Source organism: Dermacentor silvarum, chromosome 11 (assembly GCF_013339745.2).
Source record: "Dermacentor silvarum isolate Dsil-2018 chromosome 11, BIME_Dsil_1.4, whole genome shotgun sequence".
Taxonomy (NCBI): domain Eukaryota; kingdom Metazoa; phylum Arthropoda; class Arachnida; order Ixodida; family Ixodidae; genus Dermacentor; species Dermacentor silvarum.
Window position 1 is genome coordinate 83,318,770 of NC_051164.1, and position 15,177 is coordinate 83,333,946.

A 15,177-nucleotide genomic window follows, 5' to 3' on the forward strand; every position below is an offset into this window, starting at 1 on the left:
ATCGGTAACTCAATTTCACGCACCGCACATTTAGACAGCCTGCCAAATATTGACTGTAAAGAATACACTGGCCGCTAATTTCTAGAACGGGGTTATTAGAGCAGGTAGTAACAAAATTACTTAGAAAATGCACCGCTACATTAGATTCAAGAAGTCTAACTAAAGGCATCGGCGCTATTGAATATGTGTAATGGCGAATCATTCAACTACATTTACATCGCTACACGCAAGACAAGCGTGCTCAGTATAAGCTGCCTGTTTCCAATGCCTGTGATTTACTAATTTAGGTTAACCTAATCTGAAGCTAAGCTTCCTCCGGAGGGGTGCCTTGTCTTGCTACCCTACCGGGCAGGAACACAATCGCTAACTGCAAAAGGCGTTGCAGAAGATGAACAACTTGGTAGCAGCTAATATGCCGCTTCATGAAAACTTCACCTCACATAAGTTCCAAGATATAGGTTGGATTTGCATAACGTGTTTTTTTAAATGATTTCTTGTTGCCTCAAGCTCATTCTATAGTAAGTGAAAGTACTCACCCACTGCCGTAGGGAAGGCTTGAGTCGATCGCCGCGACTCCACTCCGGAAGTTTCCTGGAGCGGGCACCGTGTGTCGCGCGAAGCTGAGCAACCGAAAGTGGTGACGTAGCAGGGCCTCTTCCGGTGTGTGCGGCGGAGGCGGCGGTGTAATGGGCTGGAGTCCCGGAGGCAACGCATTCGGCAGCGGCCCAGGGGCGACGAATGGCGTTGCCTGCTGGTGTTGTTGAGCCAGTGCAGCTAGAGCTTGTATCAGCTCCTGGTCGGCGAAACACCGCCTCCTGCGCATGCGCTCCTGTAGGCGTAGTTGCTCGGTGCTCACGAATGGGCAGAAGGGGCCTGCGAACATAAGAGGGTAGCATTCACAGACACGGTTGACCGAACGGTTTATCCCTTTTAAGCAGAAAGGTGACACTTTGCTCAATCACAAAGAGATCACGCCTTTGTGAAGGGCGTATGCATCAATGTAGTCGACAGAAGCCACAAATAAGTTTGCTAATTCGTTTAACGTGAAGGACCCAATTATGAGCATAAAAAATTTTTTCTACGCTGATAATTGTCACTTGTAAATAAATCTTGACCCGCCATGGTTGCTTAGTGGCTACGGTGTTGGGCTGCTAAGCATGAGGTCGTGGGATCGAATCCCGGCCACGGCGGCCGCATTTCGATGAGGGCGAAATGCGAGAACACCTGTGTACTTTGATTTAGGTGCACGATAAAGAACCCCAGGTGGTCCAAATTTCCGGAGTCCCCCACTACGGCGTGCCTCATAATTAGATCGTGGTTTTGGCACGTAAAATCCCATATTTTTGCTTGCAACCCAATATTCAACGTTTCCGGAATGACCTCAACACCACTAGCAATAAAATTAGGCATGCTTGGTATTCTTACTAGCTCGGCTGTTTGAGCGGTCAAGTGGCGAAAAGTCGCGGAATGTATACGAGTACTAGCAGCATGAATGGACTCCTCTATACTCTTCTGAGTGCCACAATGAACACTGTGACCATTGTGACCGTTCGTTTGAGAATGTTCAACACATTTCTAGCATGTGCAATCGCATCAAACAAAAACAGCAAGAAAAGGGATTAAAATTTTGAATTTTTCTATAGTTTCTATTTCACGTCTGAATGTAGAGTCCAAGCCCGTGGTGACTGTGACAAGGTCGCGTCACTTGTTACGTCATGTACTGTCCTTTGGATACTCTTATTCTTCAAGTGAGGCTAGTCATGGACGACTGCGAGACTGAGCAGACTGAGCACTTGAACTCAGAGGTCATGGAATATTACTGGCCCTGCAAAAAGACGTTCACGTAATCTCCCTTCACACTCCACAGGAAACGTGAATAAATGACCCCAACAAATCAAATAATGATGCGGTGGAGTGGTGGTGTCCGAATGTTATCATACGTAAAGATTGGGTGATAAAACGTGAACCTCCAAATGAGCGGCGGCAAGTAAGAAAGATTGGAAAGAGATCAACGAACGAAAAACGAGAAAAAATGAAAAAGGAGAGGGTGTTACCACTTTGTGACAGTGATCATTTGTCTGACTTCGGGAAGAAAGAAGATAATAAAAAAAAGGCACGAGGAAACGCACGCAAGGATGTGTTCTCGGAAACTGAGCATGACACTGTGGCACCCTTCGGTGAAAAACGACTCGAGACGAGGTCGTTGCCGATATTAAAGGAACCGAGACCGGGTTCGCTCCCTACGCGTCCTTGGACCCCACATATTGATTCCGGGGTGTGGTATAGATATATGTGTGTGTGAGTGTGCGCTATGACATCTCATTTCTTCTTCTTTTTTTGTCTTTCTCTCTGTCCTTCCTCGCCTTACGCTTGCCTCTTCATCTTGCGAGAACTCATCCGGCGTTTGGCGCCTCCTCTTTTGCCTAGAGATGTTCTCGATTCGTGCTTCTCGCTCTTTCTCCCGAAGGCCGTGAAGGAATAAGTTATTGGAAGAAAATATGCGTCCCTGTCACGGTTCGTTCCATATTTTCATTTTGAAGCCAAGTCAGTTTCCCCCGTAACAACATATAGTAGGAATGCGTAAAGATAAGTGTATGGTACGTACGTTCCGAATATTTATGCAGCATTCATTCAGAGTTGCTGGTGGCAAAAGATGAAAACGAGAAAGTTCACTTCGTGTTCCGCTTGCGAGTTCATAACAATATGCTGTAAAAACACGAAAAAAAGTGCATTGTTTTTGCTACATCAAAATGACACCTAATTACGGTAGCTCTGCGAATTTTCTCGTTTTCGATGGCACATCAGCTGCCTCTGGTACTGGGTGAGTTCCTTTTTTTTTTTAAACTTGCTGTCATCGATAGAAGCAAGACGTCATTTCCTTTGACCTCTCGAAATATTAGATGCCCTATAGGTTAACGGGATACCAAATTGCCTGACGTTTCGTTCATGCCTAAATGCAACTCCCTGGCCCTTTCATAGTACATTTTACAGTTTTACTTATCACAGAGCCCCTGTCTCTGTCGTTCTTAATATTGCAATTGGATATTGCAACACACTGTGCTTAAGCGCCGATACGCGTCCGTCTTTCTTGCTTCGTAAACGTGGTCACATGATTAGGCTGAGTTAAAATGGTGCCGAGATTTTCTACGCTAGCGTGCCCGTCATTACGTTTTCACGAAGTGTCACTTAGACAAAAATTTCCATTTGGTTTTTGAACAGAACCTTCGGGGAAATTATCTTGCAAGGGGATCGCCAAAGCAATTGAGTGCAATGCATGTGTATGTATCTTTCTATTTCTTCCTCTATCCTTTGCTTCTTCCACTCTTCCATTTCTATGTTTCTATCTTTTCCTTTCTGAAGAGCGCGCCTCCTTTCAGAAGAGGCGTTGTGCCCCTTCCGGTGGCAGTTGCCAGCCTGCTCTCCTCACTATCCCTTTCCTGTCAAATGTATATATACGAGGTCTGTTAGAAAAGTATCCGACCTTTGGCCGAAGAAAAAAATAACTGGCATAACTGGAGTGTCGGAAACCTAATCACCCTTAAAGTAGTCTCCTTGGGACTCCACACACTTCTCCCAGCGGTGCTGCCTTTGTTTAGCTCAGCTTAGAGTTTAGCTCAGCTGTCGCTGCAGCCATAATGTCCTCTTTTGTCTGAAATCGCGCTCCTTTCAATGGCCTCTTGATTTTGGGAAACAGCCAGAAGTTGCAGGGGGCCATATCAGGAGAGTAAGGAGCCTGTTGAACTACAGGAGTCTGGTTTTTCACCAAAAAAGTCTGAATGTGCAAGAGCATTGTCGTGGTGGATGCGCCAATTTACTTTTCACCACAACTCCGGTCTCTTGCGCCGCGCAGCATCACGTAGGCGACGGAGGACATCTCTGTAGAACTCTTGGGTGATTGTTTGACCGTGTGGTGCGTACTCGTGGTGTACCACACCGCGGGAGTCAAAGAAAGCAGTCAGCATCACTTTGACGTTGCTGCGCACTTGGCGGGCCTTTTTTGGTCTTGGTGACGTGGAATGCTTCTACTTTGATGACTGGGATTTGATTTCCGGGTCATACCCGCACACCCAAGACTCGTCACCAGTGATTATGGTGTTCCTGAAGTCGGGGTTACTGTTTGTGAAATCCAGCATGTCCTGTGAGGCTCCAACATGAAGTTGCTTTTGCTCCACCGTGAGCAGCTTCGGCAGGAATTTCGCCGCAACTCTCTTCATGACCAAATCTTCGGTCATAATGGAATGTGCAGAAAAAGTGCTGATGCCCACCTCGTCCGCAATTTCTCGGATGGTCACACGACGGTCCCGCATCACCACAGCGGTCACTTCGGCAATGACCTGGTCATTTCGGCATGTTGATGGCTGACCGGAGCGTGGCTCGCTCTCCACCGATGTGCGGCCATGTTTAAACCGGTTGTACCACTACTTAATCTGTGTGCTGCTCATACCATCGTCACCGAAAGCCGTCTGAATCTTCCAAATGGTTTCCACTTAGCTGTCGCCCAGTTTCTTGAAAAATTAGATGCAATAGCGCTGCTCCAGTCGCTCCGTAATTTTCCTTGCAATAAAAAACCGACGAGAGCACTGCGCACTACCTCACTCTAACGCTGCGTCCCAGCGACTGACGCTATGATCAGCAGCCGGGAAAAAATTCGTGCATGCGCACAGAGGTTCAAGGTCGGCTGATGCAAGCGCGCTTGTTTCATGTCCATCAGGAGTTCGCAAAAAAAAAAAAAAAAGGTTGGATACTTTTCTAACAGACCTCGTATTTGCAGATCAAATAATACTCAATACTATTGTGACGTGCCGACCTTTTTTTATGTTGATTGTGCCGACAGTTTAGCTGCAAAATACATTTTCATTTTTCTTTCTTTCGTTTCAGTGATAGACGTTATATTACCCTAGTCATTTTGATGTCACCAGTGTCTGGCGCTGCATTCCCAGAATGCATTGCTAGGCTTGTATGAAGCAACAAATAAAAAAAAAGTCGCACTGTCATAGCAGGATTTGTACTCCGGACCCGCAAATGGCGAGTCAAAGATTCTACTTGTCAGCGCGTTTTTTTTTTCTTTTTTTCCTTTTTTAAAGCGAATAGCATTACTGGCATTGTCAGACCAGTTTTATTTCCGGCTATGTAACGATCAGCAATCTTGAACATCTTGAATGGGCGGCGCAAGAACGACTGGGACAAAAAGCAGGAAAAGACACCGGACAGCTGTCCTGTGTCTTTCCTGCTTTCTGTCCTAGTCGTTTTCGCACTACCGATTCAAGATAGGTTGGTTCAACCAGTGCCAACTCGCCCAAACGTCTATTCATCTATCAGCTGTCTAACTACCCCCACCGAAAACTGTGGGCCGAACCCGAAGACAGTGCAATCTAAAAATGTGTGTCGAACCCGATAGTAGTCCAGTCTAAAATGTGGGCCGTTCGCGTGAGTATGTGCCACTGGTCACGTGCCGTTATTCAGTGAACCTCTCTCACACCGATTTGAGCACGTGCGAGGGCAGGTATGCAGCACAGGGAACGTGCAGCTGGGTATGCGTCGATCTTCAATGAACCCGTTTAACCCCAACTGGGGTCACTGTGTATGGACCAATGGGTGTGCGCGGACTTAACAGCGGCGCCGGAAGAGGGCGCTGGATTCCGGCTGCAGCAGACGCCTCGCACATGACGCGTCTATCGACTGTTCACGTGTACTTGGATAGTTCAAGACGAGTTGTTGCATGGCTAGTTGGTTCGCCGTATAATGTATGTTTAAAATAACGTAAAGACAGACACGGACAAGAGCCGAGCGCTTGTGGTGTTCAGTGTTGACCGTGTATCTCTTCGCGCTCTTTTGAATTTACTTGGATATAGTCGTCGTAGATTAGGGCTGCCCGAATTTTGCGCGTGCGGTATTTAATGTAGTTAACGTAACATATTTCGCGAGCATTATACACAGGCGTTAACGTAACGCTTGGAATGGCGTTAAAATACTCGCAGCCACCATGCTGATCCTGCAGTAAAGAATACTGCACCTAGACAACACTGTGCCGGGGCTCTTGAGCGCTAGTTAAAACGATGGGCTGTGGCCACGACCCGCTGCTTATACATAAAGCAGCGCCGAGGCGAAATAAATTAAACGATGCCAGTGACAAGACGCCGAAAGGCAGGATTTTAAAAAAGAGGAAAAAAAAAGAGTCTTGTCACTCTTGTGTCCCGCTTTTCCACAAAGGGAACCTACATGGCGGCTGTTTATTTTCGGCTTCGTTAAAGACAGAAAATACTGAGTTACAAGAAAAGCGTTACGAAACAAATTTTACAATCACTTCGTTATATCCGTGCTCGTTATATCGAGGTTCCACTCTGCGCTGCTTAAGTAACGTTTAGTGGCTCCGCGATCACGGGGAGGGGCCACCTACACAAACGAAGATGCCTCTCACGAGACTTTAGTTTCCTTCTTAGTCTCCAAAGCACATTGCTTGCGCGCACCTGCGAATGTGTACTGCAACCAATACTGCACTGAATAGCGCAAGGCTTACTGTTCATTATATTCCGCCAGTGACAGTGTCACCGCTTTGCATTGTTGACGAAACAACAACTTGTTTCGCCCTTGCGTGAAAAAAAAAATGACATGTTTCGGTAACTGCACATTGCCACCCAGGAACTTTCTATCTCGGGGAATTAGATCCAATCGGAGACGAGAGAGTGTTCTATATAGCCATGAAGTGTTAGGAAACGCTTTGGATGAATTAGTCTGGCTTTTCGTGGAACCTACCTTGGCAAACGCTGGCCTCCGGCGTCATTGCCGACGCCAGGGCTGACTTGTGGATGGTCTGCAGTCTCCTCTGGTGAGCCTGCTTACGACGGAGCGCGGCCTCGGCGGTTCTCGCCCTGTCGAGAGTCGCCGAGATGGCCTTTCCGTGGCTGGCGGCTTGCTGTCTGCATGAAAAACGAGATAACGTTTCAATCTTCTAAAGACGCAAACAGACAGACTTCGACGATGCCCTTCCAGTACTCGGACTTATTTACTGCGACAGTTGATGGAAATAAGTTCATCCGAATGCTATGCAATTTCGGGAAGTTTCCTCCAGTTTTGTGCAAATCGTGCTGGAATTTTACGACGTGTTTTATTATTTTTATTGCTTATAACGACGCGTGCTTTCGGCCAAACCTCGACGAGCCTTGCTCGATGTTCGCCACATTATACGGGATTTTATATATATGCTAATATGCAGAATGTCAGCTGGCAGTTGGTCCACCCGACTGCATTTTATTTTAATCTCGGTAACGTGGTTCTAACAGCCTTAGGCAGAGATGAAGGCTGTCGCACCAAACTGCCCCTATCTCTGCGCCTTTTTTTCTGCCTGTGCCTGCAAATGTTTCGTCAGCCATACAAGGTACGCGCGTAACAAAAATAAACAAGTCGCTCTTCGTTAGCGTAGTTTTACCTGTGCGCGTATTTTAAGCAAAGACAATATGGGTTAGCACTATTCTGTCATTGCGCGGCATCGCCGCAAAGGAGCAGACGCTTAGAACGTACAGTCGGCCATAAAAATCAACGGGACAAGGATTTTACGAAAAATTTGACTTTCTGCTTCGTTATAAGGCAAGATGCTCCTAATTTAATGAATAAATGTGCAGGTCGCGAAAGGCTATTACAGATTCAAGCTTTGGATTATAGGCTATGCGTCCAGGCTTCGCAGAAATTTGTCTTTTTCGCAAACCCAGTATACCGCCATTTTTTTGTTTTTCGTCGACGGTACCTACATGACTGTGTAATCATTTCTCTTGCTGATTCCTGGTGTTCCAGCTAAACTAGAGAGAACGCGAGCGGTACGTCCTGGCCCCAGTTAACAAAGCCATACTTCATCATTTTAAAGAAGTTTACCTCTAAAATAATGCAAAGGAAAAGAATGCATTTTGGATATTTTTCACATTTTTATTGACATAAAAATGAGACGTTGGAGCACAAATGTGGCGCAGCCTATTCATGATCTCATAAAGAAGTTAGTTTTATATAGATGCTGCTATACAAACTTTTATACACACACACACACACACACACACACACACACACACACACACACACACACACACACACACACACACACACACACACACACACATATATATATATATATATATATATATATATATATATATATGTAACTCTGAAAGCACTGCATGTAACGTTTACATATAAGATAAATGTACTTCTTCACAGTAACATACTCACATAATATGATCCACAAATAAAATATAGAAATTTTACGGGGAGATAATGTGTAGCCATGGTTTATACTACACATGCGATAAAATAATCCGCTACATGGCACAAAAAACATCACGTTATGAAGAAGCGCTTAAAACGACGGGGCGAACAAAACAGCGCTACAACTTAACATGCACAGAATCACAGTAGAAATAAAACACTCATATGGTGAAGGCTTTCTTACAAATATATTGTATGGTGTATCTACATCCACTAATAGCGCAAAGGGATTTCAGCTTCCCAAAAACATTTTAAAGCTATTGTATGGTACTTCTGCGTAGGTGTTAGACGGAAGCAGTCCCAAGGATTTGTTATTCATGTTCATTATGCATACGAACGATTAGCCTTATCCGAAAGCCACGAGGTCTCCTTTCTCCTCATTTGCTTGCAGAAACATTAGGAGTAGGTAAAAGAAGGACCTTAACCGAGAAAGTATAAGAGTGGGGTTGAAGATGAATATGCAGAAGACAAAGATAATGTTCAATAGCCTGGCAAGGGAACAGGAATTCAGGATCGCCAGTCAGCCTCTAGAGTCTGTAAAGGAGTATGTTTATCTAGGTCAATTACTCACAGGGGACCCTGATCACGAGAAAGAAATTTACAGAAGAATAAAATTGGGTTAGAGTGCATATGGCAGGCATTGCCAAATCCTAACTGGGAGCTTACCACTGTCGTTGAAAAGAAAAGTGTACAATTATTGCATTCTACCGGTGCTAACATATGGGGCAGAAACTTTGAGGTTAACAAAGAAGCTCGAGAACAAGTTAAGGACCGCACAAAGAGCGATGGAACGAAAAGTCTTAGGACTAACGTTAAGAGACCGGAAGAGAGCGGTGTGGATCAGAGAACAAACGGGGATAGCCGATATTCTAGTTGACATTAACCGAAAGAAATGGAGCTGGGCAGGCCATGTAATGCGTAGGATGGATAAACGGTGGACCATTAGAGTTACAGAATGGATACCAAGAGAAGGGAAGCGCAGTCGAGGTCGGCAGAAAACCAGATGGGATGATGAAGTTAGGAAATTTGCAGGCGGAAGTTGGAATACGCTAGCGCAAGACAGGGGTAATTGGAGATCCCAGGGAGAGGCCTTCGTCCTGCAGTGGACATAAAATAGGCTGATGATGATGATGAAAAGAAGAAAAAAGAAAGACACCAACTTTCGTTTTTTGGTATGGCAGGCCTAAAGACGACTTGTTCTTAGGTTATGCGATGACCAATTTCTCTCATTTATCGCCGCCCTAAAACTGCTCCCTCGTGTTCTACACGTAGCTTCGTACTGTCGGCTTTAACAGAGGAAACCATTTTAGAATGCCGACATCACAAGACATCGCAGCGGAGCTAGGGCGACGAAAGCGATGTTGCAGTTGCAAGACTACAGAATTGGACAAGCGGCTGTAGCCTGAACTGATGTGTACAGTGCTACAAGTGCTACTGTGCTGTGCAATGATTGTATGCGGTGACAGTGACCGACTGTGATCTTGTATCTGTGCTGCCTTTCATTCTCTATCTCTACTTTAGTGTCATTTTATCTCGCCTTCCCCTATCTCCCTAGCGTAGGGTAGCAAACCGGACCTTCCCATCTGGTTAACCTCCCTGCCTTTCCCCTTTCTTCTGTCTCTCTCTCCTCGTATAGTCGGCGAGGTCTTCAGATATGTCGGAAACTATATATCGGTTCTCTCGTTGTAGCTTTCTTCTTTACCTTGTTTCTTTAGCGTCAGCAGTCCAAACGGCTGTATTCACTTCTTTAGAGAAGAAACTACAAAGGGTGCTATTTTGTGTTCCCAGCATGTCTTTTAATATCTATGTTGACAGAGCAAATAATAGATGATGAGTGGGTTCAAGGAAATGTGGTGTTGGAAATCACGAAAGTGGAAAGGCAAACATAACCTCGTTCGAATGTACCGGTGAAGCAGCCCTATACGGTGTCTGCGAAAACCGAGATTTATTCCGCAGTCCCCGACGGATGTGTATAAGCTTTAACTGGAGCGGTCGGAGACAAAAATCGTGCCTGATGACTTAGCCGCACACCACGCACGCGCGCAACGATAAATAATTCAGGAATATACAACGGACAGTCGTATTGAAAATCCGTAATGAGGGCCAGCCCACAGGCCGAACAATAAAAAAAAAATTGAGGTCTGTAGCGACGTTTGCCGAAGAAAGAGGAAAAAACACTGAGCCACCGAATAAGGGATTTCACTGGCTTGTAGTGAGCGTATAAGTGACATAAGCTACCGCCCTGGCAAGTACGCCGCAGAAAACGAAAATGAGACTGCCTTGCGGCTAGAAGGGCGAATTAGACGATTTTTGTGTTTGCGAACCTTAAATAGAAAACGGAAAAAATAAGTATAACCCGGACAGAAGCAAACTAACAGACATGTGTCGGCATTACCGAAAAAAAAAGAAAAAGATATTGTATGTACCGTAAGGCAGACAGGTGCTTGGACTAATTTAGCAGGATAAATAGGCCGGTCCAGTCTCTCTTTGACTTCATACTTTGCTTTTCTGATCCGTATTGTCTCGTATAAAAGATGACGGGCTACGCGGTCGACCGGAGAGATTAATTAGCGAGATTAAGGAGCACCGCGCCTGCTCTGAGGATGCCGAGAACTTAAAGAAAGAGGCAGAAAAAGTCGGGAGCCAGTATGCTCTGTTTTTCTTTCTTTTTTTCAGTTCTCATATCTCTTTATGATTGGTCAGTCAGCTAGTCTATTACACGCCCGCCCAATCAAATGAAGCCGCGAATATTTGCTTTTCGGCACTGACGTCTTGAATAGTGAGATTCGCGAAATTAGAAACTGATCGATACCTTTTCACAAATCTCAACACGCTTTCTAGGAGTTACAAAACAGAGCAGCATTTGCTATACTGCATTTTTACATTCAATGATGACGTTTATTGCATTTACAAAGATCAACATAAACCGTTCCCACAAAGACTGGTTTAGGCCAGAATTTTGTAGAAGCAAGAGCTATAACTAGTGGAAGTGTCATGTGTGTGAGTACACAATCTGTTTTGTTATGGCCATATATGCAATCTGTTCATTTTAAAGTTTTACGGAATTTTTAGAAACCGTCTGTGGCAGGTAGCGTAATCCTTAACATTGATCTGGGTTATTCGATGAGGCGGACATTAGTAGCACGAGAAATCGAAACACATATTAAACTAATTAACAAAAATTTACTAATTGATTTCTTGGTTAATTACTTTACGACACATATTGCATGCAATTTAGGAATTGTAGCCGGTGAGCTGGTCAGGCGTATCCACTTTAAATGAACTTGCAGAAAGACACCAGTTTGGAGATTACGCCATCAATCTCGCCGTAAAAATGCACTGTTGTTCCAGTTACTTTTTTTTTTTTACCACAGTGCTGTTTTATACATTGAAACACGAAAGTAACTGGAACGCACATGTATTTCGTCCCACACTTTGGGAAATAATATCTCGAAATTGATGTCATCCTGGAGATTCATTTCAAGTGGATGCGTCTTGCAATCTCACCGGCTACAATTCGTAAATTGCAATATATGTCGTGAAGTAATTAACTTAGAAGTTCATTAGTCAATTTTTGTTAAATAGTTGAATATGTGTTTCGATTTCTGGTGCTACTAATGTTCGCCTCTTCGAATAACCCAGCTTAACGATGAGAATTATGCTACCTGCCACTGGCGATTTTTAAAAATTCCGTAAATCTGAATTGTGAACGCCCGGTATATGCATCCTAGAGGGTCGTTTATAGTCCGACGTTATCGTCACGCGGACGTGCGTCGTTCGCGGTAAGTCACGCTGCGCCGGTTGCGCAGCGCCAGCCGAAATCGCGCCGTCGGCTGCTATCTTCTGAGCATGCGCAGAACGATTCCCAACCAGTGCACCGCTTTTAACGGCTGCCTGCGACCGCCGGTGGAGCGGCGTGGGCGCCTTTCTTTTTTTTGCGCTCGATGCATTGTGGGTTAACGGTGCCGTCGCCTCCGACGCGCGGATGGGTCAGGAGCCATTTCGGCGCCGGGCCCCTCGGGGCGCGTCGGAAGCCGCCGGTTACGTTGGCTGCGCCGGTGCGACCAATTATAGAGGGAGTCGTTTTCGCCAACGTGACTTAGGGTGCGCGCGCGCGTCACGTCGGACTATAAACGGCCCTTAACTCATCAGAAAGATAGACAACTTCACGTAGCTTTGTGACTACGTACCTACATGAACACGTTAAATACAATAAAGTTCAGTCGGTAGTCCGATTCCTAATGTGTCTTCGTGTGCACCTCTATACTGCATCCCAGCACAATATGAGCGACCAGAGCCGAGATATTTTATCCGATGCCATCAGACAAATTCTATACTACTGTAATCATCCACCGTTCACGAACGGCTGATCCCATTTATAACTCCGGCGGAACATCGATCTTACCACTGACGAAGCATGAAAAGCGGCGTTTTGTTTCCATACAGACGGCGCGCGCTACTCTGGCGCCATCTCGTAGCCATCCTCGCCGCCCATCTTGCGCGGCACTACGCTTCTCTTCTCACGCTTTCGCCATACCCTCCTCCTATAGCGCTCTCTTCGCTATCGCCGTCTTTCATCCGCGCTTCGCGTTCGCTCTTTCGTACTTCGCTGTGCTCGTTCGCTCGGTTACGCCGAGGGACGACGCTCGCCGCAGGCACGGGTTTCTAAGAGCTGCGTTTTAAAATATTGGGACTGGCGCTGTTTTGAAGTGCGAAATTTATTTACTCGTATGTGCATTCACGCACCATCGCATTTGAAATAATACCCTTGCGCATCAATGCCAGCATTCCTGCCACTTCGTGAATATGTCCTGGACGTCTACGTTTCGCCATAGCGGCGGCTTAGCTAGTATCGTCCTGACTGTCATCGTCGCGACTAGCAACATTGTGATCAGCGTATGTTTAAATTGAATTTCAATGTGAATCGAGAAATAAACGCTAAACGAGATTCGGCTGGTAAAGCATTCTATGAAAACTTTCGTTAATTTCGCAATATCAGGTTGCTTATTAGACGGCAAAATGAAGGTCAAAGTTTAATTATTACTTTTTTTTAATTTCGCGTCGAAGTTCCAGCGCCGGCGCATCGGCGGGACATCGCGAATTTCAAAATATTTTTCGCGTGGCGGCCTCGGTAGCTCAGTACATGTTCGCGAAACTTTCCAAGTTTAATGCTAGTCTCCTTTAGAATGCAATGTTTATAGTCCATCATAGGAGGAGTGGGCGAACTGTCGGCGAATTGTTTTTTTCGAGAGAAGAAAAAGCACATTAGGCCTTATTATTATTTTGTTTTTTGTCGCTAGGTGGCCCTACATCTTTCAAAGTTTCCTATTACCGCAGCCACGCTACCACCTCGCTCGCGCATAAAGCAAGGACTCGGAGCAGACGGTCGAAATTAAAGCCACTGGAACGAACAGCAATCGATTCCGGACGAAAGCAGAATCGTTTTTTTTTCTTCCTTCTTTCTGTCGCAACTGAAATGAACAAATGACCGATCTAGTTCCCCGATTGCCTCCGGAAAATAAAATGGAATAAACGAGAATGCAGATGCATGACAGATATCTGTGGTTTGAGCTCGAAATGAAACGCAGCAAAATTGCACAAAATTGGGCAGATGACAGGATAGCTTCAGGAACGTGCCCCTCCAGCAATACTCGTTGGGAGAACTGATAAATGCGATTGCATCTTTTTGATTTTTCTTTTTTTTGTGGGTGTGGGTAGGCGTTTCATTCGGAAAGTTTCGCTCACTTTGCATTTAAAACAGGGGCGCTCAGGAGGATGTGCAGGGGGACACATCGTTAGCGAGATTGACCAGGCGTACTGCAATCATTCCACGTCAGCAGTCGTGCGTTCACACTCGTAATGGAAATGGGGCTTGTTTTATTTTGATTGGCTGCGTCACTTTTTTTTTTACTTGCTTCGCACAGCGAGTTATACGGATCGCGTCGGTACATGCCTTTACAGTTATGCGTTCTTTTTTTTTCATTTATAGTGACCGAGGGAACTAAGTTCAAGCCTGGCGCTTCGTGCTAACGATCTGAGCGGAAGCGTGGAACTCAAAACCGGGAAGTTGGGGGGGGGGGGGGGGGGGTCGCTGGTAAATTTGTCTTCATTACCGAAGCAGAACTTTCCACGCTCGCGAGATTGTAGTTCCTGCTTTTTATTGGAACGATGTAGGTGTGTATACAAAGGTGCTGGTCCTATCGGGCCTGCGTGTTCTTTCGGAGTGCAAATATGGCGGACTTGCTAGAAGCCGGACAGTTCACTGCAACTCAAAGTTTATTGCTGCAGCCGAGAGGGCCAGCCGCACGTCACAAACCAAAATGACAAAGTTGGGCGAGTTGGTTTACGTGTTATTTATAGTTATGGGCACAGCGCGAAAAATAAAAGGGCGAGAGAAGTGCAGCTAATCAAAACAAAATGTACGCACGCATTAGCGTTCGGTACGGTCTGGGACAGCTAGAACGCTTAGTTCGGTTTATGGCGTTATATAACTGACTCCTATGAGGCCATAACCACGCAAATCGTGCACGAATGACAATTTCCTGTTAACGGCGTACTTTCCTGAAGCGGGGAATTGGTGTGTGTCAAAGTGAAAGCGGGGGGGAGGGGGGGGGGGGGAAGCAGCTCTGAAACGTTAGCACTCAGAACGCTTGCCGGTATGGTTCAAGTTGTACTGACCGCGGATGTAAAGCCGCGGTGACCAAAGTTGGCGGGATGTGAGGCGGTGTGTGGGTCCGCGTGCGATCAGCTTAAACGTCGTTCGCCGCGGAAAACAACACTGCCTGCGCAAGTTTGTGTGTACAAGCGCATGGTCTCATAACACGCATACGAAGGAGGCTGTGCACTGCACAGCCTCCTTCACAACCACAATACAAACTTCGCACCGCTGTGAGCGAATAATGTTCAGGAAAGTCAGTGAACACGAAG

The 15,177-nt window shown here is 45.8% G+C and overlaps 1 protein-coding gene across 1 annotated transcript in view; it reads right to left on the minus strand.

The window, feature by feature from the left end:
* Window positions 1-532: 532 nt before the first annotated feature.
* LOC125941330 (doublesex- and mab-3-related transcription factor 2-like) overlaps window positions 533-15,177 on the minus strand; it is a 39,422-nt gene continuing 24,777 nt past the window's right edge. Inside the window, exons 2-3 of the mRNA XM_049658362.1 lie at window positions 6,754-6,913; window positions 533-873 (exon numbers count right to left, since the gene is read on the minus strand). Coding sequence (XP_049514319.1) covers window positions 533-873; window positions 6,754-6,913 — 501 coding nt within the window. The remainder of the gene's footprint in view (window positions 874-6,753; window positions 6,914-15,177) is intronic.